The sequence below is a fragment of the Mustelus asterias genome, chromosome 24 (genome assembly GCF_964213995.1).
Source record: "Mustelus asterias chromosome 24, sMusAst1.hap1.1, whole genome shotgun sequence".
In the NCBI taxonomy this organism is placed as follows: Eukaryota; Metazoa; Chordata; class Chondrichthyes; order Carcharhiniformes; family Triakidae; genus Mustelus; species Mustelus asterias.
The window spans coordinates 54,792,477-54,818,458 of NC_135824.1; the positions used below are offsets into that span (position 1 = coordinate 54,792,477).

At 45.0% G+C, this 25,982-nt stretch overlaps 1 protein-coding gene across 3 annotated transcripts in view; it reads right to left on the reverse strand.

Moving 5' to 3' along the window:
• Positions 1-1,429: 1,429 nt before the first annotated feature.
• arhgap35a (Rho GTPase activating protein 35a) overlaps positions 1,430-25,982 on the reverse strand; it is a 159,979-nt gene continuing 135,426 nt past the window's right edge. For all 3 annotated transcript variants that reach the window (XM_078241732.1, XM_078241731.1, XM_078241733.1), the window contains exons 5-8: positions 14,787-14,864; positions 13,162-13,293; positions 11,437-11,542; positions 1,430-5,652 (exon numbers count right to left, since the gene is read on the reverse strand). In XM_078241732.1, the coding sequence (XP_078097858.1) occupies positions 5,358-5,652; positions 11,437-11,542; positions 13,162-13,293; positions 14,787-14,864 (611 nt within the window). In that variant the 3' untranslated portion in view covers positions 1,430-5,357. The remainder of the gene's footprint in view (positions 5,653-11,436; positions 11,543-13,161; positions 13,294-14,786; positions 14,865-25,982) is intronic.

Below are 25,982 nucleotides of genomic sequence, written 5' to 3' on the forward strand. Positions count from 1 at the left end.
ATCCTTCTGACATGTCAAAAGGTGAGATGGCTAATTTAGTGTTTGGAATTGGAAATAGTTTTGTATTGTGGGCTCATGAAACTGGGTTGAACCTAAACTGGGATTCTGAGGGTCTGGATAGACACTTCTCATCAGTCTGGCTTGGAAGAGCCACACAACAGATGAGGGGGTAGTGTGCAAGCCATCACGCCACCTAGCATTCCATAGACATTTATATTAACTTCTGTAGTGGCATCAGACAGAACTTGCCTCGTACTAGAAGCAAAACACTGAAAGCTCCTTTTTTGTCGGTGGTGGCGCTTGGACATGGAGCAGTTTGATAATTAGTGTGACATTTGTGACCTTTAGTCAGGAGGAAATGAACACAGAATTTGGAGAACGGAGGCAGAGATATTGCTGCACTCACTCCCTTTAGACTTCCATTAAAAAGGAAGCAAGACAAATTTTCTATTTCGCAGGTAATAGGGAAAGGGAACATGATATGCATTTTATAAAAGCATGCACTGGGCTCCAAATGTTCTTCATATTTACACAAAGCATAGTTGGCAAGCCATATAAACATCCCAGAGTAATTCAATTAAATGGGAAACTTGGAGTCTGCACTTAAATGAGGTGGAGCTCTCTTTCCCCACATTTCTCCCAAAGATAAACACTTGTCATTTTGACGCAAGCTTCAGTTCCCATTCACAGTCCTTGCCGATCATATCTTGGAATCATTCGCCTTGAAGTCACACACACTGTAATTTGGTGTGAAATTTCTCTGGCTGCACTTCTTTTTCCCCCGAACATGGACCCAATTAAAATCAAATGGTATGACGCTTGGGTAATGTAATAAGCAAAGGAATCTTGGATACGTGCGCCGAGCATTTGTACACTAGTAACAGCGACTTGATGGTTGTTAAATGCTGATTTTTTAAAGAGGGGAGGGAACGATTAAAAGTGTTAATTACTTTAGTAATTGATCACGTGTCATCATTTTGAGCAACAGCCTTCAAGAGGGGCTAACACCACCGCAAATTGAGGTTAAAGTGCAAACTAATGGAACAGCAAATTGTGCAAAAACCTCCCGAGCTACAACAGCTCAGATTTAATTTATTTTGACAACAATTACTGCAGAAAGCTGAATGCATTGATTAAACAAAGTACTGGGTGCATCTTTTTCAACTGCAAACTAATGCTCGTTTGCTCAGGGAGGTAGTTTTAATCCAAAATTGCCCTTACAAGACAAATTTGCATTTCACTTTATGCCTTTCCATGAAATTTAGTGGTTTACAGCACCCCGGACATATCTGTAAGGGATCAGGGATGCAAGACTGACTGACTGAGTTTGGCTTGACCTTCCCGCTGGACAAAGTCTCAAAGTTGCACACACCACGTTCTGTCTTTCCATCAATCCAAGCAGCATCAGGTAAAATAAGGAAACTTGCAATGTTGCAAAGCCCAAATTTATTCCACAATTCAGGACACAAAAACACGAGTTATCTCAGAACAGCAGAGTGAGAGAGAAATTTCTGCAGTGCGATTAATTTAGGAGGGAAAAACAGACACGATGATTATCACAGCTTTTAACACGGTGCCAGAATACTGGCACCACTGCAAAGTGATTTCATCATGTCTATATAGCACAAAAGTTAGTAAAATGCAGGTTACTGGCCAAGCAATGTTCCACATAAATGGATGTTGGCAGGGTTTTGGCAAGAAGTGAGAGAGGCACACAGATAAAGTTAGCAGCTCTCCGCTGTGCAAGTATCTGCTGAGGACCAGAGATTCCCATCTCCAACATGCCCCTTCCCCATAATGATCCATTTCTGAAGTAACACCAAAGGCGAGAGGCAGCAGGGGCATATTTAGTATTCAGTTTGAAGAGCAGTTTCCCATTCCCATCTGAACATTAGGTATGTAAAATGCCTTGTACCACCATAAGTCTTTTTAGTTTTTGGGTTAAAGTGAGATTAAACCCAGTAATTATTTTGGAAACAGCTAACTGATAAAAAATCCAGCAATGCCTATGTGCCTGTAGCTCTGGGTTTGGAATTTGCAACTGTTGATGTGTGCTTACAGTCACGGCATCAGTTCTCCATGAGGAAAAGAGGAGGGGAAAAAGGGATATAGTCAGCCTTTTTTCCTTCACTGAGCTGCGGGTGAATGAACTGCTGTGCACGCAAAGAGACAAGGAACCTAAGGCTCAACCACTGATGTACGCCAGCTCCCTTTTGGGTAGGATTTGAATTCCCAAGACAGTTAACTGAAATATTACATTTTGCCTTCCAAACTGCTTTGACTGGCAAAGTCAACAAATTATAAAATTTGGTTTAAACGTTCGACCCACAGAAGCACAGTTTCGCTTGGAGCAGATCTTAACCAATTTCTGATCCAAGTTCAGAAGGTAAACGGAGAGAATTACAGACGGCCCTGAAAAGATCACTTACACTTCCTTTCCGCTTTAAGTGCCACCTAACTAGAAAAGGAATTAATGCCAAATACGGCACGAAAGATACAGACCGGCCAGCATTTCAACAGGAAATCAAAAAATTATATTTTCATTTAACGGTGTAGTTCAGCTGGCCTGGTTTTTGCTGCGAATAAGATCTGACAGTTATCAATCGTGTAGCAATTTGAGATACGACTGTACCAATTGATTGTATTAGTAGCCCATAGCTAACAAACATGAAACAGCAGCCCGTTACTCATCTGCAACACCAGCTAATTCAGAAATGGACGAGTTCGGGACAGAGACTCTCTAGCGAACAATTGTCACGATTTTTAAAAGCATGATTTCAAAGCTAAGCCAGGCCTTACTGATGAAAGTATTTCATTATCTTGGAAAAAATCCGGGATCATTAAATCAATCAGCAACTCTCGATGACTATACAACTCAACCCTCCCCGATATCCACCAGCCATAACGATCAGACCTCGGAGGCAAGGACTGTGCCAACACATTGTAAAAGGTTTCGACATAGAATCAGAACAATCTATTCTCAAACATCCAGAGATATACATTTGCAAAAAAAAAAAATCAATCTAAAGTTGAAGGATAGATCAGCATCTCATATGGAAACAATGGATCACTGGGGTTGCCCACTTCACATTTCGCCCAGTCAACCCACACAACATTGACTCATTACGAAAAGAATCACACACAGAAAACAGGTAACATTTTAGTGTTTGCTCAGTTACTGGAGAGATCATAGTTGTACGTACCATACCCAAACTGGCAGAGCTTGATACTTAGATCAACTAAGTGTTTTAAAATAGATTCACTGGCACAGCCCTATGGGGGGAAAAGCAGAGATGCTGAGAACACATTGGTCAGGTCATGATGAACTTGCCTCCTGACCTTGAAACACATGATTCGCTACTAATTCTAGACAGGTGCTTAACAGTTCAAAGAACAAATGACTACAAATTATGATAGTGTTAACAATCAATCAATGACATACTTCATAGCTACTGCTGTTCAGTTCATTAGATGATGAATTTTTGCAGTGTCGTGTGGAGTATAGGTTCTCGCACATGGGGCTATGGGATTTGAATTTTAGAATTAAGAAACCTCAATATATATATATTTTTTGACCCCATCATGCAGGTGAACTGGTTCGGGACTGGCATTGCTCGGGTTTCTAGTTGCGCATGTTCATGTTTTCCATTCTCCTGCAGCCCCTGCTCCACCTCCTTCAGGCACTGACTGGTGCTGAGGTACGATTGCACGGGCAGCGGCCCACCCTCCGTTACCTCGCCAAATTGGCCGTCCTTCCAAGTTTCAGCCCGGGCGAGGCCATTCAAACACACAAGGGTCATCACGGCCAAGCCCAACGGAAACCATGTACACTTCCTTTGCTAGCCGAGCTCAGTGGGTAGAAGTGACTTTGTGACGCATCAGAAGCGCCACACCCCAGGATGGTTATAAAACATGAAACAATAAACCATGCATGTGCTAACATGCCACACAAGCATTTTAAATCTTTTTTTTAAATAAGCAATTTCAGAGGAAGCCACATCCGATACCACCTTAACTGCAACCAGGACGGATGTGAGGCACCAGCCAAGATATGTTTATTTGCTGTGCAAGTTCACGAGTGGAGGGGGGAGGGAGGAGAGAACAACAACACTCCAACCATTTAAAGTGACGGGAAAGTTTGACACGAAGTTGTCTGACATTTTTTTTAGTTGGCAATTGGTTTTCTCTGTGCGTCAAGAGGCTCCAACTTGGCACTATATACAAAAGAGCAACTCTGGTCAGTAAGTCATAAAGGGAGGAAGGTGGAGGGAGGGGGCGATCCTGAAGACAGGACAAGCATGGAAAGAGAAGGAATATTCCTCCTCACCCCCCCCACCTCCCTCCCAGAAAAAAAAAGGGACATAATGATCCAGAACAGCTTCAATTAGATTCTGAAGGGGACTGAATTAGGCATTTGCTAACCAGAACAGATCAAGCTAGTGAGAACGAAACGAGGGGGGGGTTCAAAAAGTTCCACAGACGTCAGCCACAGATGTTGTATCGATATTGGGAAAAACCAGCTTTAAAATCTCCTTTTTTTTTTGCACAAAGCACTTTCATGCAACTGCTCACATCATTGTTATACAGACAAACCTCTTTACTACAAAGCTCTACAGAACCTTAGGAGACACAGATTTCATCATAACATATTAATTTAGTGTTTTCCTTAAAATAAATGCCCCCAAGGTTAGAATGGCTTCCCAATGAACCATCTTGACAGATGCACATCTACATGCTGGGGTTGGTCATTCCACCTGGGATAACTGGTTAGTGTTCACATCCCGCCTTCACAAATATTGGTGCGAGGCTGCGTCCACTCCGCTGTGAATTCACACAGTCCGCGTGAAACTTGTGTTTTGTTTTTTTAATAAAAAGGTTAAAATAGCAGCACGTGACCTCAAAATATTCTCTAAGCAAGAGTTGGCACTACCCAAAAATAAAAATAAAAAAAGCAACTTTCTACATTGGCCGAGAAGGGAATATGGTTTAAATTAAATAAGCAGTAGAGTTTGTCTGTATAATTAACTGTTTAAACGTTGTGCATTTGAGAAACCACTCTGTCGTGGAACCTGTGCCATTTGTGTTTCAGAGCTCACGATGCAGTCATGGGCTGCTTCTTTTGCAGTCAGTACTTTGATTTAAACTGCAGTGTTTGGTACTTAACCAATTTCCTTAGTGCCATATTATCTGTTATAACTATGATTACACTGCTCTGTACAACAGAAAGGGGTTCCATAACCCAAGGCAGTTTTTGAAAAGAATCTAGTTACGATATCTGGCATGTTTATAACCCAATTCACAGTTTACTTGGCTGTTCCGTCTGCAGCTGTGTTCACAGAGGTTGCTGAAGTGGCCTCTTAAGGTGTCGGGGGAGGCGACTGTGGCGGCGAAGGGATCATTGTTACCGGCGACGGGCACTGAAAGGCAGTGTTCGACGTGGGGGAGCTGGGAACGGCACTGATCAGTTCCACGATTGGCTTGTCATAAAAGAAGAAAGGGCACTGCTGGATGAAGAGCTCGATGATAGTCTGGTACGTCCTGGTAGCTGTCAGCGCGTCCATGGTCTGAAAGTCGGGCCTCATGAGCGTGGGCCAGAAACAGATGGAGAGGTTCTCACTGTTCATCAGATTCAACTTGCAGTTCTGACTGACCCTGAAATGAAACAGAAGTCCAGTTGTCTACACAATACTACGAATACAGATAGCAGAAAAATTAACCGTCAAAAAAATTTAGCTACTCCCCAAAAGCAGCCTTCCTATTCCGCGTTAATTCCTGATTTTATTTTTTAATTCTTTCATGGGATATGGGCATTCCAAGGCTAGTATTTATTGCCCATCCCTAATTGCCCTTGAACAGACGGTAGTACTTAAGAATCAGCTGCATTGCTGTGGGTCTGGAGTCAAATGGAGGCCAGACCAGGTAAGCATGGCAGAGCGGCACGGTGGCACAGTAGTTAGCACTGCTGCCTCACAGCGCCAGGGACCCAGGTTCAATTCCGGCCTTGGGTCACTGTCTGTGTGGAGTTTACACGTTCTCCCTGTGCCTGCGTGGGTTTCCTCCCACAGTCCAAAGATGTGCGGGTTAGGTTGATTGGCCATGATAAATTGCCCCTTAGTGTCAGGGGGATTAGGAGGGTAAATATGGGGTTTACAGGGAAATGACCTGGGTGGGATTGTGGTTAGTGCAGACCCGATGGGCCGAATGGCCTCCTTCTGCACTGTAGCTTCTACGAGCCCCTAGTAAGAACAGTGAACCAGATGGGTTTTTACGACGATAGTTTCACGATCACCATTACCGAGGTTTTGGTTTTAAAAAGATGAATCATGTGAATTTATTAGTGGTATGCAAATTACACCCGCTGCTGTGGTGGGATTTGAACTCTCGCCCCCAGGGTTTGGGCCTGGGCCTCTGTCCCGTGACATTGCCGCTTTGTCAATGTCTCCCCTTAACGGTGAAGGTGTGTGTACTCTTCTTCTCCAACATCCCTTCTCTCACTACTAGAAAAAATATCTCCCAAGACCATTTGGAACAGAACCCATCCACACCACAAGATAATTCCCTCAAAACATTAAAAATATGCAGCAAATTAATCACCATCTAAAATGTACAAAGAACAATACAGCACAGGAACAGGCCCTTCGGCCCTCCCTGGTCCAAACTAGACCATTCTTTTGTATCCCTCCATTCCCACTCCGTTCACGTGGCTATCTAGATAAGTCTTAAACGTTCCCAGTATGTCCGCCTCCACCACCTTGCCCGGCAGCACATTCCAGGCCCCCACCACCCTGTGTGTAAAATACGTCCTTCTGATATCCGTGTTAAGCCTCCCCCACCCCCCTCACCTTGAACCTATGACCCCTCGTGAACGTCACCACCGACCTGGGAAAAAGCTTCCCACCGTTCACCCTATCTATGCCTTTCATAATTTTATACACTTCTATTAGGTCACCCCTCATCCTCCGTCTTTCCAGTGAGAACAACCCCAGTTTACCCAATCTCTCCTCATAACTAAGCCCTTCCATACCAGGCAACATCCTGGTAAACCACCTCTGCACTCTCTCTAAAGCCTCCACGTCCTTCCGGTAGTGTGGCGACCAGAACTGGGCGCAGTATTCCAAATGCGGCCAAACCAACGTTCTATACAACTGCAACATCAGACCCCAACTTTTATACTCTATGCCCCGTTCTATAAAGGCAAGCATGCCATATGCCTTATTCACTACCTTCTCCACCTGTGACGTCACCTTCAAGGATCTGTGGACTTGCACACCCAGGTCCCTCTGCGTATCTACACCCTTTATGGTTCTGCCATTTATCGTATAGCTCCCCCCTACGTTAGTTCATTTCATGGGTGGCACAGGGCTAGCTGTGGTGCCTCACAGCGCCAGGGACCCGGGTTCAATTCCGGCCTTCGGTCACTGTGTGGAGCTTGCACATTCTCCCCGTGACTGTGTGGGTTTCCTCCCACAGTCCCAAAGATGTGCGGGTTAGGTTGATTGGCCATGCTAAATTGATCCTAATGTTGGGGGGGATTAGCAGGGTAAATATGCGGGGTTACGGGAATATAGAGGCTGGTTGGGATTGTGGTCGGTGCAGACTCGATGGGCCGAATGGCCTCCGTCCGCACTGCAGGGATTCTATGACTTCAGTGCAAGCCTTCACCAGAGAACGAAATGCAAGTTTGTACCCCTTTTCCACAGATCGGTCAGCACTGTCGAGCACTTCTGACATTCTATTTACTTTACAAAGAAACAAAAGTCACACCTATAACAAAAAGGTTCGCTATCTTCCCCACCAAAAACTGCCAATTAAAATAAATATGTTATGATTAAGGCGGAAATCACAGCCCAACCGTTATCATGCCAAGGTTCATACAAACCGGTTTTATTTTAGCATACAGCCAACTGCCGATCCAATGTGAAACAATAGTCCCGTCACCCTGAAAGTCAGCCGGGAAGAGGGCAAAGAGTAGATGACAGGGCAAAGCCCAGTCTGGGCCCCACTTTTGATTGCTATGTAGTGACCCTGCTGGAAAGCACATGCAACTGGACACAGGTCAGTGAAAGCAATGAGTTTCAGCAGGAGGATGCTGGTGGGAGATTGGGGCGGCACGGTGGCACAGTGGGTTAGCACTGCTGCTTCACAGCTCCAGGGACCTGGGTTCGATTCCCGGCTTGGGTCACTGTCTGTGTGGAGTTTGCACATTCTCCTCGTGTCTGTGTGGGTTTCCTCCGGGTGCTCCGGTTTCCTGCCACAGTCCAAAGATGCGCGGGTTAGGTTGATTGGCCAGGTTAAAAATAGTCCCTTAGAGTCCTGAGATGCGTAGGTTAGAGGGATTAGCGGGTAAATATGTGGGGGTAGGGCCTGGGTGGGATTGTGGTCGGTGCAGATTTGATGGGCCGAATGGCCTCCTTCTGCACTGTAGGATTCTATGATTTCTATGATTCCTCCTGGGTGAATTTGTTGCTTAAAAATTACTTGCAGAGTGACACTGCAGACCTTATCAGAAAAATAACCACATTTCCCTGCTGTGTATTCAACTAAATGGGTCTTGTTTTTTTTATTCATTCGTGGGACATAGGCAGTAAATGCTGGTCCAGCCAGCAATGCCCATCAATAGTTGCCCTTTGGAGGACAGTTGAGAGTCAACCGCATGGCTGTGGCTCTGGAGTCACATGTAGGCCAGACCGGGTAAGGACGGCAGATATCCTTCCCTAAAGGGACATTAGTGAACCAGATGGGTTTTTCCGACAATCGATAATGGCTTCATGGTCATCAGTAGATTCTTAATTCCAGATTTTTAAAAATTGAATTCAAATTCCATCATCTGTCATGGCGAACTCAGAACATTAGCTGAGTTTCTGGATTAATGGTCTAATGGGCGGCACGGTGGCATTGTGGTTAGCACGGCTGCCTCACAGCACCAGGGACCCGGGTTCGATTCCTGGTTCGGGTCACTGTCTGTGCAGAGTTTGCACGTTCTCCCCGTGTTTGCACGAGTTTCCTCCGGATGCTCTGGTTTCCTCCCACAGTCTGAAAGATGTGCTGGTTAGGTGCATTGACCCGAACAGGCGCTGGAACATGTCGATGAGGGGATTTTCACAGTAACTTCATTGCAGTGTTAATGTAAGCCTGACTTGTGATAAATGAATAAACTTTAGCAATAATACCACTAGGTCATCACCTCCCCAATAAAAGCAAAGCAACAAAAAACAAATAAAAGATAGAAGTACTCTACATAACCTGGTTCATCAGGTTATAAGCACACTTCCCAAAAGTTTCATATTGTGGCATTTCTAACATGGAGGATGTGACCATTTTGTGTTTTTGGTCCTAAATTGATGGGGGAGTTGAAACCATATGATGGCAAGTTATTCAACAAGCTGGCAGATTGTTGTAAAATTTAACTGGCCCAATAACATCTTGCAGGACCGAACTGTCAGCCTTACCCAGTCCGGCCTACACATGGTTTGTCAAAATGGTGTGGACAAGGAAGTATTCAACTGCCTTAACTAGGGCAGAATAACATTTAAGTTTATTTATTAGTGTCACAAGTAGGCTTGTATTAACATCCCTAGAAACATCCATAGAAACCCTACAGTGCAGAAAGAGGCCATTCGGCCCATCGAGTCTGCACCGACAACAATCCCACCCAGGCCCTATCCCCGTATCCCTACATATTTACCCGCTAATCCCTCTAACCCTCATATTTACCCGCTAATCCCTCTAATCTACGCATCCCGGGACACTAAGGGGCAATTTAGCTTGGCCAATCAACCTAACCCACACATCTTTGGACCGTGGGAGGAAACTGGAGCACCCGGAGGAAACCCACGCAGACACAGGGAGGATGTGCAAACTCCGCACAGACAGTGACCCGAGCCGGGAATCGAACCCAGGTCCCTGGAGCTGTGAAGCAGCAGTGCTAACCACTATGCTACCATGCCGCCCCGAAACGCTGCAATGAAGTTACTGTGAAAATCCCCTAGTTGCCGCACTCCGGTGCCTGTTCGGGTACACTGAGGGAGAATTTTGCGCAGCCAATGCACCTAACCAGCACATCTTTCAGACTGTGGGAGGAAACTGGAGCACCCGGAGGAAGCCTAGGCAGACACGGGGAGAATGTGCAGACTCCGCACAGTGACCCAAGCCAGGAATTGAACCTGGGTCCCTGGCGCTGTGAGGAGCAGTGCTAACCACTGTGCGCCCATTGCCTTTCCAGCATCACCCACGGCCCAAGAACAAAATCACCCCCTTCCCATCTCTGAAAATCAAAGGTCCTCAGATTTTGGTTATCCACACATTGTACAGGAACACCTTAGATCTGCAATCAGGACAAAAAAAATGCAAAATATCATAGAATCATAGACTCCTACAATGCAGAAGGAGACCATTCGGCCATCGAGTCTGCACCGATCACAATCCCACCCACAACCTATCCCCACAACTCCATGTGTTTACCCTACTAGCTAGTCCCCCTGACACTAAGGGACAATTTAGCATAGCCAATCAACTCAACCTGCACATCTCTGGAGCGTGGGAGGAAACCGGAGCACCCGGAGGAAACCCACGCAGACACAGGGAGAACGTGCAAACTCCACACAGACAGTGACCCGAGGTGGGAATCGAACCCGGGTCCCATGCTCTGTGAGGCAGCAGCGCTAACCACTGTGCCACCGTGCCGCCCCCAAGTCAAATTTAATTTTCCTCGGACTAGTAAGAGAAGGGATGTTTGAGGGGGGAAAGAGTACACCTTCACCATGAGGTTGCTTTACATTCAGGACTTTATCTTGCATAATTTCTGGTTGATAGTCAAGAGCACACTTATTGGAGTACAGATAATGGAGGTTCCAGTGAGTTTAAACTCACGTAAGGTTTACCAGAGGTTTAACCTTGGACAGCTCATGCTACAAGAGAAGTAAGGAGATCTCAGGACAAAAATGTTGTTTCTGTCCTGATGCCCAATTAATAAATTCCAACATGCATGCTGTCAGTGCACCAATAGTTATTTTTAAAAACAGGTTAATGCCTGCATTGAAGTGTACACAGGAATTTATTCTGACCTTGTTAAGCACATTCAGCATACAGGAATAACGGGTTAGGAAGGCATATCCTGATAACTCCAGAAGGAATATCTAAAACACGTGTCTGTAATTTCATCTCTGCTGTGCTGCAGTGGTGTTAAGATTGGAGTGGCAGGAACATGCAGCAAGGGTGATCACACTCAGACGTGCTAGGGCAAATGCTTTAAATTTCTGGCGATCCATTATTTTCTTTGCTTTAAAATGATTTATTTCGTTAAGAGACAAACCATACCTCACAACTATTTGAGATATTAGGTTATGATATCTTCTGCACCATTAATTAGAAAGGCTAATTAATAATCACAATCTTAACGTTTGACGGCCTGGTTGCATGCCGCAAGTAATTACTTACTTGTTTAAGTGGGTGATGACATATTTGAAGACCTCATAATTCTCTTTAGGAAACTTCTTCAACACATCCTTAAGTGCATTGAGCTTCAGCTCCTTATCAGGCTGTTCTGAGGGAAGAAAAATTAGTAATTTAATGCAGACTGCGGCTCACCACCCTGCTGAATCAATGTGCTGCATCGGAGTGGCAGCAGCTGAATTCATGCCCACTGCACTGCAACGGAGACGCCAGTTCTTGCAGTGGACTGATGGCACATGGAGAACAGTTTATTTTCCATGTTTGGGTGTCAAAAGCTTATTTATCAGTGTCACAAGTGGGCTTGCATTAACACTGCAATGAAGTTACTGTGAAAATCCCCATGTCACCACACTCTGGTGCCCATTGGGGTACACGGAGGGAGAATTTAGCACGGCTGATTCACCTAAACAGCATGTCTTTCGCATTGTGGGAGGAAACCGGAGAACCCAGAGGAAACCCATGCAGACATGGGGAGAATGTGCTGACTCCACACAGACAGTGATCCAAGCCAGGAATCGAACCCAGGTCCCTGGCGCTGTGAGGCAGCAGTGCTAACCACTGGAGAGCCGAGGGAGAAGTGAAACTGAGGTTTGAGGGGAGAATCTTAATTCACCCAATTTTTCATGGGCTAAAGGCGACCACTTGATACAGTAGATAACCACAGGGGAGAAACGATTATTAGTTAGATCCCTGGTTGAGCCGAATTGGTGGATTTCAATGGAATGCTTGAAAAGCTGTCCTTCAGCATGCGCGTGGGGGGCAGGACTGGAGTGAAGCAGAGGCAAAGTGAGAAGAAGCATCAACAAGGACCTCCCCCCTCCTTGATACCATCCAGTGACTCTCCTGGAAAACAGGTGTGCACAGATAGCAGTGGAGAGGAGGATTGGATCAAATTAGGCTGGGTACGATCGCACAGCAGAAATGCACATTTCAGCGAGACACAGGAGCGTTGCTAACACCTCATCAGCCACTCAACTTTCTACCAACCATGGCTTGACAACAAAGATCTCTGCAAGTCAAAAGTCCCTATCTACACAACAGTTGTCACATCACACTCTTGTACTGCAGTGTGGTGTGGACTGTGCATCAGTGACAAGTAAGAGAGCTAGAGAACTTGCATCAGCAATGCCTCTGCCACATACTCCTGACTCAATGGGAGAACTATCAAGCAACCACCCCGGCACCGAGTCATATCCTGTTTCCTCAAATCCCAGTGTTCTAACCAGGACAATGAAAATACTTCAAAGACACACTCAGCATTAATGACTGGCAGAGCTTGCCACTCATTCAAAGTGGCAACATCTTGTCCATCAAGTCACATTATGCTTCAAGTCTTAATGAGGCAGAGCAGCAGCAGAACAGGAAATAAAGGGAAATGAATCCTGCAATCCAGATCCCACATTTTTTGGGAACATCCCGAAGATCAGTGGGTTGAATATCACTCAATGCCAGAATCTTATAACCAAGACAACTTCATCCTCAAATCTAGGGACAGCTGACGATGGCTACAGAGGGTTGCCAATGGCTTCAGAACATCCAGTTTCCCATTTATGGGATGCTGCGTGTGAAAATTGGTCATATTTGCCTACTTAACATTAATAATTGCTCTTTAAAAATAATCCATTAGCTAAATATTTGGAATTTTCTGCAAGATGCTATACAAAGGCACTTTCTTTCTCCTGTAGGTTTTGTTCTGGGTCTGGTACTTACTGCCGACATCCACTAGTTCGACCTGGGTATTATACGGGACCAGTGGCTCAGGAAGTTCCGAGAAGAAGCTTTTCATTGCTCCAGCTACAGTATTCACTGCAAAATCCTTCTCCTGTAGAACCATGCTGTGGTCTGTAAACAGGAACAAGATATTTCCATCAGCAAAAAAAAAAAAGGACAACATGCTTAACAATATGGCCCTGCTATATACAACTTTCAGACAAAAGTCCCTTACAATCTAAATCAATAACTCAAGGACTGATGATGGCAATGAATTTCCCTCAAAAATAAAATCCAAATCAATCTTTCAGACTGGCTTAGATTCTGCACTTCAATCAAAAAACCAAGGAAGGTTTGGGTTTGAACTTTCCTCACTGCTGAGTGACTGCTCATCCATGGCAGTAACAGGGAAGACACTATTCACTTCAACATCAAAGAAAAGTGGCCATTTGGGCATGGATAGTATGGAGTTTAATCATGTATCCCCACCACTACCTTGAGCAACATCACTACCAAGCTCAGATTAACCTGCCAACAAGGACCCAACTGACTTAGCCAATGCATGAACTACAAGAGATAGAGAATCTGGTGAACTGGTGCAATGACAATAATCTCTCCCTCAATGTCAACAATGAAGGAGATTGTCATCGACTTCAGGAAGCGTAAAGGAGAACATGCCCCTGTCTACATCAATGGGGACGAAGTATAATTGGTTGAGAGCTTTATGTTTTTAGGTGTCCAGATCACCAACAACCTGTCTTGGACCCCCCCATGCCGACACTATAGTTAAGAAAGCCCCCAACGCCTCTACTTTCTCAGAAGACTAAGGAAAATTGGCATGTCCGCTACGACTCTCATCAACTTTTACAGGTGCACCATAGAAAGCATTCTTTCTGGTTGTCCCACGATTTGGTATGGCTCCTGCTCTGCCCAAGACCACAAAAACTACAAAGGGTCGTGAATCAAGCCCAGTCCATCACTCAAACCAGCCTCCCATCCATTGACACTGTCTATACTTCCCACTACCTCGGAAAAGCATAATTAAGGACCCCACGCACACGGGACATTCTCTCTTCCACTTTCTTCCGTCAGGAAAAAGATACAAAAGTTTGAGGACACGTACCAACCGACTCAAGAACAGCTTTTTCCCTGTTGCCATCAGACTTTTGAATGGACCTACCTCGCATTAAGTTGATCTTTCTCTACACCCTAGCTATGACTGTAACACTACATTCTGCACTCTCTCCTTTCCTTCTCTATGAACGGTATGCTTTGTCTGTATAGCGTGCAAGAATCAATCCTTTTCACTGTATACTAATACATGTGACAATAATAAATCAAATCAAAAGGAACAGATTTTGGAGGGCTAATGGAATCTATGTGCCCATAACCTACCAAAAGAGGGAGTGAAATGGAGTGGGGAACCAGGAAAAATACGAGTGCAGATTTACTACAAATAACTTGGATCTGGCCGCACCTGTCACACCCACCCTGACAAATGGACCCCTACTCCAACAGAGACACAGAGACACACACACACACCAAGACAGCCTGATCGGCAATTACACTATTAAATAAAACCAACCAACAGTTTGCTGAACACTCTTTTCCCTTCTTCTGCTTACCTTGATCAAATTGCCTCTGGAGACTTTCCATCTCAGACTTGTTCCCACTAACACGGTAAATTCCTTCTGTGCCCAGACCTTGAAAAAGAGCGAGAGAAGTTTATTCATTCTGCTTAGGCTCCAGCGACTGAATTTTCTGCGCAGATTTTACACTTTCCTCCAAGAGGAATCACTCACTAACATCCAATTAAACTCTTGAGTCTGGCCAACGATTTACAATGAAACACTGAATAATCATGGGGACTAGTCACAACTGCTCAAGCCAGTATTTTTTACTTCTGTTCACTTATTAAGAGACCTGCCTGTTGGAGACAAAAATTTGGCAGATGGAGTATAATCTGGGAAGATATGAGGTTGTCCAAAAAGCTCATTGTTATTTGAATGGAGAGACTGCAGAATGCTGTGGTAAAGAGGAATCTGGATATTCTTGAACATGAATCACAACAAGTTATCATGCAGGTACAGCTAATCATTAGGCAGACAAGTGGAATGTTACCCTTAACTGCAAGGAGGAATGGAGAAGTAGGGAAGTCTTGCTGGAGTTGTACACGGCATTGGTGAGATCACATTGTGAGCACTGCAAACAGTTTTGTTCCCCTTATTTAAGGATACTTCATTGGAGGCAGTTCAGAGAAGGTTGATTCATGGGATGAAGGGACAATGTTAGGAGGACAGGTTGAGCAGGCTGCGCATAAACACATTGGAGTTCAGAAGAATGAGGGGTGATCTTATTGAATTATGTAAGATTATCAAGGGGTTTGACAGGGTGGATGCTGAGAGAGTATTTCTCCTCCTGGGCGAATCTAGAACTAGGAGGCACAGTTCAAAAATAAGGGGTATCCCATTTAAAATGGAAAAGAAGAATCTCTCGAGGATTATTAATCTTTGGAGTTGTCTAGGGCAGGAAGTAATGGAGAGTGGGTGGTGAAATATATTCAAGAGAGTTAAACAGACTTTTGATCAACGAGAGAGTTAATGGTTAGGGGCAGGGGGGAAAGAGACACGCTGGAAAGGTGTGTTAAGGCCACAATCAGATCGTAAGCCATGAAATGCAGAGCTGGCTCAAGGGCCAAATGGCTTAGACATGCTCCTTTTTCCTTGTGTTTTCATGCTGCCGGGAATTGCATGTACATGGCTAACAATGACCGCAGTGAATCAGATTTGCTGGCGGTGGCCCCTGCCTGTCAGTGCTCACAGGGGGTGAAGAATGAATGGGATGAAGTATTAGGCAACACTTGAACGCCCAGAGGGGGAAAGAATTAATAAAAATAAATCCCCAGCCTAAATTAACAACTGACAGCAAAGGATCCTTCGCAGAAATATTAATAAACTTGATTCAATATTAGGCATATTCATTTTATTAGCCATTTGAGAAATTGCAACAGCGAAACCACCATGACTGCTGGAGGAGTTGGAAGTATGCAATTTTGAAAGTATATTTAGGTCTTACTTTAGTGGACATTGAGAGACAAAGATTAGCACTGCGAAAGTAAAATGCTTTTGCACTAATGAAATTGTAGATTTGCATTTAATCCACACACACTCAAAATTATGAACACATCTCCCAAACACCACCAGTGGTCCATCAGGCACAGAACGGACAGCAACTCCTTCCATACCAGTGCTACTCGTAATACTCCGTAGGAGATAGATGCAATAAGTTTCCTCTTCAGCTGCTGCTCCAAATCTCCAGCTCTGAGACTGGATCAGAATACAACCATTACTGCTTGGCCTTTCCGAGGGAGAAAACAGCGAACTCTGACATGGAAATCTTCAAAAAACATTTAAAAAAACACAGGGAACTCTCTTACATGGGCCTATCCCAGACAAATGTAAATGACTATTAAGACTACAGGGCTCACTGTCCAAATGATTCAGTAGCCCATTTCTTCTTTGCTCAAGTGTCAGATTGTTCCATTACAGGATTCAATTCAGTGGGCTCACGCAAAACATCGTTTGGCCTCAACGACTTAATGTTCCAAAAGCTTAGTGTTCTTTAATGTTCTAAAAGTTTAGTGTTCTTTAATGTTCTAAAAGTTTAGTGTTCTTTAATGTTCTAAAAGTTTAGTGTTCTTTAATGTTCTAAAAGTTTAGTGTTCTTTAATGTTCTAAAAGTTTAGTGTTCTTTAATGTTCCAAAAGCTTAGTGTTCTTTAATGTTCTAAAAGTTTAGTGTTCTTTAATGTTCTAAAAGTTTAGTGTTCTTTAATGTTCCAAAAGCTTAGTGTTCTTTAATGTTCTAAAAGTTTAGTGTTCTTTAATGTTCTAAAAGTTTAGTGTTCTTTAATGTTCTAAAAGTTTAGTGTTCTTTAATGTTCTAAAAGTTTAGTGTTCTTTAATGTTCTAAAAGTTTAGTGTTCTTTAATGTTCTATAAAGCACTTCCAAAAATAAAAATAGGTGCCATGGGGCGGCACGGTAGCACAGTGGTTAGCACTGCTGCTTCACAGCTCCAGGGACCTGGGTTCGAATCCGGGCTCGGGTCGCTGTCTGTGTGGAGTTTGCACATTCTCCCTGTGTCTGCGTGGGTTTCCTCCGGGTGCTCCGGTTTCCTCCCACAGTCCAAAGATGTGCGGGCTAGGTTGATTGGCCATTCTAAATTGCCCTAGTGTCCCGGGATGCATAGGTTAGAGGGGTTATTGGATAAATATGTAGGGATATGTGGATAGGGCCTGGGTGGGTATGTGGTTGGTGCAGACTCGATGGGCCGAATGGCCTCTTTCTGCACTGTAGGATTCTATGAAGAAACTGCTTCAACACAGTTGTGCTATTTTGAACTTGAAACTTAAATCAGTCTTCCAGGAGCCTGGGTGGGTGGGTGGGTTGGGGGGGGGGGGGGGGGGGGGGGGGGGGGGGGGGGGGAATGGGGGGGGGGGGGGTGGGGGGAGAGAGAGAATGGGGGGGGGGGGGGGGGGGGGGGGGGGGGGGGGGGGAGGAGGAGGAGAGAGAGAAGAATAAGTCTATGGTAATCGGAATTAACACTAGCTACATCCCAGAAGTCAGGCTTCCAGAGTTCCAACTGGAATATGAAAGTAACTGGATCCACACTGGAGCAGCAATGTGCAATAAGTCTCTCCAAAGATCTATTAGGACACTTCCATCTCCCACACTAGACATCTGGTGGCCTCTGCAAGAGGCTGGCAATTTACTAAACAATTACATGTAATTTTGTACTCTAGAATCCCATCCATAACGCATTACAGTTGAATGAGGCTCAAACACGTTATACGTATGACTGTTACCATGAGACATTTTTTTAAAAACATCAGACTGGGTTTATCGAAAAGCTCCCACAATTACGTTGGGACATAAAAAATGCACTTAGGTTAGGCATTATTACCCTGGAAATCAGGTCAGACTTTGGTTCACTTGGGGCTATTAGCTCCAGAAGCAGATTCCCAGTCCCACTTGCTCTGCAACCTTGGGTCATCTTGATCGGTCATTTCTGACAGCTCTCACAGCTTAGGTAGGGATCACGTGCAAAGCTCAAGAATGATAGATGGCTCCTTCCGGGAGGACTGCACCACCAAATAGCACTAATGTGTGCGCAGTTCACAAAACAGATTTCATTTGTATTTCTTCAGAACAAATTAGTTCAGAGTGCACTTCTGAGGAAGTCAATTAGGACGCAGGAGAACGGAACTAAATAAAGGGATCTTGGAGTTGATGACCATTGCGCACACTGGCCAAGGCACAAACTCGCACTAAATTGAGAAGCAAATGCAGTTTTTAGTCTTTCTGTATTTTAAATCTTAAACTTGAAACTGAGTACTTAATACAGAACCTCTTCAGCTGCTGTTCCAAATTTGAGAAATTGCAACAGCGAAACCGCCATGTCTGCTGAAGGAGTGGAAAGTGTGCAATTTTGAAAGAATATTCAGGTCTTAACTTTAGTGGCCATTAAGAGACAAAGATTAGCACTGGGAAAGTAAAATGCTTTTCCACTCATGAAATTGTAGATTTGCATTTAATCCACACGCACTCAAAATTATGGACACATCTCCCAAACACCACCAGTGGTCCATCAGGTACAGAACGGACAGCAACTTCTTCTATACCAGTGCTATTCGTACATTTGTCCGAGTACACGGATAGGCCCGTGTAATAGAGTTCCCTGTGTTTTTTTTAATGTTTTGAAGATTTTCATATATAAAGAGTCCCCTGTTTTATCTCTCGGAAAGGCCACGCAGTAATGGTTGTATTCTGATGCAGTCTCAAAGCTGGAGATTTGGAGCAGCAGCTGAAGAGGAAACTTCAGTGCAGGCAATTTACAGCACTGGCAGGAATGTGTACACAAATTCAGAAACGTAACTGTGTAAATCTTCACAAACCTAGGGTAAAAATGCTTAACTAAGTTGAATCCTTATTTCACGGAAAATGAAACAGAAAACAAGGTCACAAACAAATTGCTAAGATTTGTGAAATGGCTCCTTTATTGGGAAGGAGCTGTTTCCAATGACACCGATAGGTCCAGTAACGTTTGTGTGTCATAAAAACCAAAAAGGTCCCACATTTCACGCCTGATAGCTGCTGAAATCCCCTCTTCGCAGACCCTCGCAATCAGGGGTGATTTGTTTCCACTCTGGTCTGACGAGGTGGCTGATAAAATCTAGTGTGCAATCTGTAGACTTTACCACAAGTGGGGCAGGTGGTGGTGCTTGAAGGGTTGGGTAGATGAGTTGCTTGAAGGCTCCATCCGATGCCTCAGTTTCACCTCTGCACTTTCCCGGCAAATGCTCTTGACGCATTTGGTGCCTTCCTGGATGAGGGCCTTCTCCATTTTGAATTAGTCTCAGAAGAGGCATAACAATTCAACACTCTGATCCAGAGAATCTCAGGGGAAGGCCAGCGCCAACTCCTGTTCATTTACAAGTCCACTTATGGAAAAGAGTATGAATTGAAATTGTACAAGACATGGGTAAGGCCACACGTGGAATACTGTGTACAGTTCTGGTCACCCTAGTATAGGAAGGATATTAAACTAGAAACAGTGCAGGAAAGACTTACTAGGATGCTACCGGGACTTGGTGGTTTGAGTTATAAGGAGAGGCTGAATAGACTGGGATTCTTTTTCCTGGAGCGTAGGAGGCTTAGGGGTGATCTTATACAAGTCACGGTAGCACGGCGGCACGGTAGCACAGTGGTTAGCACTGCTGCTTCACAGCTCCAGGGTCCCGGGTTCGATTCCCGGCTCGGGTCACTGTCTGTGTGGAGTTTGCACATTCTCCTCGTGTCTGCGTGGGTTTCCTCCGGGTGCTCCGGTTTCCTCCCACAGTCCAAAGATGTGCGGTTTAGGTTGATTGGCCAGGTTAAAAAAAAAATTGCCCCTTAGAGTCCTAAGATGCGTAGGTTAGTGGGATTAGCGGGTAAATATGTGGGGATAGGGCCTGGGTGGGATTGTGGTCGGTGCAGACTCGATGGGCCGAATGGCCTCCTTCTGCACTGTAGGGTTTCTATGATTTCTATGAAGTCAATAAAATAATGAGGGGCATAGATCAGCTAGAGAGTCAACATCTTTTCCCAAAGGTAGGGCAGGGCATAGGTTTAAGGTAAGAGGGGAGATACATAGAAGTGTCCAGAGGGACAATTTTTTTCACAAAGAGGGTGGAGTGTCTGGAACAAGCAGCCAGAGATAGTAGAGGCGGGTACAATTTTGTCCTTTAAAAAGCATCAAGACAGTTACATGGGTAAGATGGGTATAGAGGGATATGGGCCAAACGGGGGCAATTGGGACTAGCTCAGTGGTTTTTTAAAAAAGTGACAGCATGGACAAGTTGGGCCGAAGGGCCTATTTCCCTGCTGTTAATCTCGATGACTGGCTCGGCAGCACTGGGTTAACTTGTCCCATGGACAGCTAACCTGTTGGCATTGTATTCCCCTCAGAACAAGTGACCACTTAGATATGACATTGATGGAGTATTGATTTCTGGAGAGCTTTATGCTAATAAATCATTACCTCGAGGAGAGGCAGAAAGCCAAGGGGGTAATTTCTCCCCGACAATTGAACAACAAAAGAATTAACTCCTGCGCACATATTATCCAAACTAGATGGAGGCAAACATAAAGGGACCAGTGCATTACAAAGCTGTGACACAATGGAAGGCTTTATATCAAGAAGGTCATAAACAGAGAAACACAAGCACTGAAGATCATGTTACAGCCTCCAAAAGTTGCCCAATCTAGCTATTCCTTTTTTCTCCCCCAATAATGCAAATGAACAAACTTCTTGGGCTCATTCCCTTCAGTGCAGCTGCCAAGCAGTGCAGTTATTCTTCAGGGGCTGCGAACATAAACACTCGCAGTGGGGCAACATCCACGGCATGAGGAAGAAGGGACTCTCCCCTAATTACGTTCCCAGGATATTTTCCTGCATCAAGATCAACTTGTAGCAGGATTAAAAACAGAAATCTGACTGTGTGACGGATTTTCTTTTCTGTTTAGATTGCAATAGAGCTAGAAATGCTTCTCTGACCCACATCTCCCACTTTGCGTAAGTGAAAACATACTTTTTACTTGGCTTCTGGCCACAACAGGAAAGAGATGGGAAAAAAAAAACCAACCACAAGTTGGCCGGTTAGATTTTACATAACAAAGTAGAAGCCTGTACGATACAAACCTCAAGACGCATTGCAAATATCTATGCAGCATAAAACTCAGCTAAGAGATCTGAGATTCAGAAAAAAAAATTAAGCAGAATGGTATTTTTTTTCCATGTCCCTATTCCCCAAGATTATACAGGAAGTTCTTGCATCAGTGTTGAACACTTATCAGCTTTCATACACACTGGAATAGAGAAGTGTTTGGATTTTTAAAAAAAATACATTGTTGCCTCCAAAGCCATGTATGTTTCCCGCAATTCTGCGGTTAAGCCTCGGTATTCAGGTTTCTACCACAAAAACTAACCAAAGTCGTAAATGGGCTCCTATTGTGACTGAGATGCATTGATCTCCCCCTCTTTCTCCCCCCCCCCCCTGCACTCCTCTACACTCATATGGTAAACATGATCCTCCTCAAATGTCCTTTCTCCAGTTCAATGGAATTGCCCTTGTCGGGTTCATTAACTAATCGCAGCTAGAGTATCTCCAGCACCGTCCCCGGCACCTTCACTTATTCTGCAGCCATGGATCTCAGCTTCCTCATCTACACTGCTGACAACATTTGAGGACATGGGTCAGCTTTGACACTCTACACTGAACACCCAGCAGTTATAGGTACTGCTACTAATAGTGGACATGATGTGGAGATGCCGGCGTTGGACTGGGGTAAACACAGTAAGAAGTTTAACAACACCAGGTTAAAGTCCAACAGGTTTATTTGGCAGCAAAAGCCACACAAGCTTTCGGAGCTCTAAGCCCCTTCTTCAGGTGAGTGGGAATTCTGTTCACAAACAGAGCTTATAAAGACACAGACTCAATTTACTAATAGTGGAGCCATGGAGGAGGGAGGGAAGGCATGAGAGCATGACAGCGAGTGCAAGAAGCTGGAGATTTGAGAATGAAGGCTGGAAAGGATTGCAGATATAGGGCATACTGCAGCAGTGGGGGGGGGAGATACGTTAATAGGGACAAGTATCGTAAGCCAGTTTGTTGGAAAATGAAGTCAATGCAGCTCGGTGGGTTTCGTGTGAGTTTGCACGCGAGGGATAATTTGGTGTACAAAAGGGTGGTGTTCAGCTGCATAGCAACAAGGATGCTGAAAGTCAAGGCTGACGTGATAATATCAATAATGGTTCCAGTCACAGTTAGAGTTAGAGGCAGGTAATGTTCCCAAGTTGAAAGCAGCTTGCGATGGGATTTGAAGCTCAGCTCTGGGTCAAACAAAACATTTGATTTGATTTATTATTGTCACATATATTAGCATCGTGAAAAGTATTGTTTCTTGCTCGTTATACAGACGAAGCATCCCATTCATTAAGGAAAGGAGTGCAGAATGTAGTGTCACAGTCATAGCTAGGGTGTAGAGAAAGATCAACTTAATGCGAGGTAGGTCCATTCAAAAGTCTGATGGCAGCAGGGAAGCAAACTTTCGAGTCAGCTGGTATGTGACTTCAAACCTTTGTATCTTTTTCCCAACGGAAAAGGTGGAAGAGAAAATGTCCAGGATGAGTGGGGCCCTTATTTATGCTGGTTCCTTTGCCGAGGCAGCGCGAAGTTTGGGAGGGGGTGTGTGTGTGTGTGTGTGTGTGTGTGATGGTGGTGTACCAGGACAGGTTGTTGGTGATCTGGACACTTAAAAGCTTGAAGCTCCCAACCCTATCTACTTCGTCCCCGTTGATGTAGACAGGAGCAGGTTCTCCACTATGCTTCCTGAAGTTAATGACAATCTCCTTCGTTTTGTTGACATTGAGAGACTGTTGTCGCTGCACCAGTTCACCAGATTCTCTATCTCATTCCTGTACTCGGTCTCGTCATTGTTTGAGATCCGACCCACTACGGTGGTGTCGTCAGCAAACTTGAAAATAGAGTTGGAGGTGAATTTGGCCAGTCATAGGTGTATAAGGAGTATAGGAGGTGGCTGAGAACACAGCTGTACAGCCTACTTCTGTTGGGACAAGCAACCACGGATGGAGTCAGCAACAGAGTTGCAGAAAAGTTTAGCAGGCGATAGCCTAGGTCTTTCCGAAGGAAATTCTGACGCTCATAACCCGTCAGACAGATAGTCTGCTAGAACAGCAAACACTAGTGGTGTGGAAGTTGTCAAGGAGGCAGATCCAGCACACCTGGCTGTATGTTTTATCATGATAGGGCAGTACGTAGTGCAAGGAAGAGGAGAGGGTCAAAGATGGATGTTTGGTAAGCTCCAGAAGTAACCACGTGGAGAAGAAACCATTTAAGTCACTGGAAAAAGCAGGAGTGCTGACTGGCTGTATCAAACTCCATGAAGAAGCAAGGATATCACAATCTCAGAATGTCACTGATAACTTGCTTTCCTCATTGCGTCTTTGGATACTCTCAGACACTTCCTCTTGCACTTCTCTAAGCAGCACGCAGATATCAATTAAAAAAGGGGCAGAAAATGATGGACATTGGTGCGTGACTGTAATGCAATACAAGATAATAAATACGCAGGGTTGGATTTAATGACTCATACTTTTGGTATGGATTTTTAACCTAACTCACTTGGAGACTGTATGGTGCAATAAATTGGCACAGGAGTCAGTTATTACTGGCCTTTCAGCTCAGGGCGCAGAGATTGAAACAAGCCTACAGAGAACAGGAGAATGTCTCAGTGCTGACTAAGTGTCCTGCATGAAAGGAGTCCGCTTCAGTGCAATGCCCTGTTGGTTTGGAGCTACAATACAAAACAGACACAAACTGTAAATCTTACTCGGAGTCCGGAAGGATGGTGAATCGAAAAAGTGGACATTTATGCAAGAGGCTGTTTGGAAAAGATGAAGCTTAATGCTGTATCATAGAGTCATAGAGATATACAGCATGGAAACAGGCCCTTCAGCCCAACTCATCCATGCTGACCAGGTTTCCGAAACTGAACTAGTCCCATTTGCCTTGGTTTGGCCCAAATCCCTCTAAACCTTTCCCAACCATGTAGCGGCCCAAATGCCTTTTAAATGTTGTAATTGTGCCCGCCTCTACCACCTCCTCTGGCAGCTCATTCCATACACGCACCACCCTCTGAAAATGCTGCCCCTCTGGTCCCTTTTAAGCCTTTCCCCTCTCACCGTAAACCCGTTTTGGACTCCCCCTGCCTTGGGAAAAAGACCTCGGTTATTCACCTTATCTCTTGCCCCTCATGATTTTATAAACCTCTATACGATCACCCCCTCATCCTCCTACATTCCAGGGGGAAAAGAAAAGTCCCAGCCTCTCCTTATAATTCAAACCTTCCAGTCCAGGCAACATTCTTTTAAATCTTTTCTTGCACCCTTTCCAGTTTAATAACATCCTTCCTTTAGCAGGGCGACCAGAATTGTGCGCAGTACTCCAAATCTGGCCGCACCAACGTCTCGTACTAAAATTAGATTCAATGCAACTATTGAACCCCAATAGCTATACCTGACCTAGCTGGGAATGATACCAAGTACAAATTTAAGTTAATCGCCAAGCACATTTAACCCCAAAATTCAGGCCACTAACACATCGGCTAACACTTGTATTTTAAAGGGCAATTGTTGAAAGCCCAAGATTATCAAAATAGAACCTTTTAAAAATGAGCTTTCTTTGTAATGGGACTGCTACAAAAAATACTGATAAATACAGCTGTTATTTAAAACGTTAGGGCATATTTAAGAATGAGATATACTTTAAAAAAAATCTTTTAGATGGCACCAAGGGATATCCAATGAAAGGGGGCAATTCTCCCAGCCCACTGTGCTGCTTTAACAGCACAGTAGGCCAGGAGGCTGGAGCAGAGGCCGTTTCACGGGCTCCCCACTGGGCGCCACGGCTTCCGCAAGTCTCTGGCAGCCGGATATCGAGCGCCATCAGTTCCACGCCAGAAATTGGCATGGAGCTGCATAAATTACTTAAACAAGCATTTAAATGTATTCAGCATATTAGCAGGCCCAGGACTGAAGTCTCGGGCCCGCTAGAGTCCCCCTCCCTCTGCCAGCAAATGGTTCACTCCAACAGGGTTTACAATAGCTTCCCAGTTGCGGGAAGCTGGCGGCCCAACCCCACTGGAGTGAAAGGGGGCCATTGAGGCCCCCCCAGGAGATTGGGGGTAATGGGGGTGCCCCCTGTGCATTGCCACATTGGCAGTGCCAGCCGGACCCCCCTCACACTGCCCAATGAACAAAGTGGCAGCAACCACATTGGCACTGTCCACCAGGCAGTGCCAAGGGGGTGGGGCCTAATAGAGGCAGGGCCTCTGGGGGGAGATCAGTGGGGCTGGGAGTCCCGCTGCCACTCTGCACTTGGGATCATGAACAGAGGGAGGCCAGTGATCAAGGTTGGGCATCAGAGGTGGGGGAGAAATTGGGCGATCGAGGCTGGCCCCGACACGTTCGGGGAGGTCAGCGAACGGGCCGTGTGGGAGTCGGAGGGCCAGTGATGAGATGTCGCGGGGCTGGCCAGCGATCAAGAGGCCGACAGTGCAGGGCTACTGCGCATGAGCCAATCGATTGACACATGCACAGTGGCCCGCTCAGCACTATGCTGCCGGCCTCTCCACTGGGAATAGGCCCCACCCACTGATTTGGACAGAGATTTACGCCAGTGCACTCTGCAGTGCACAGAGTGT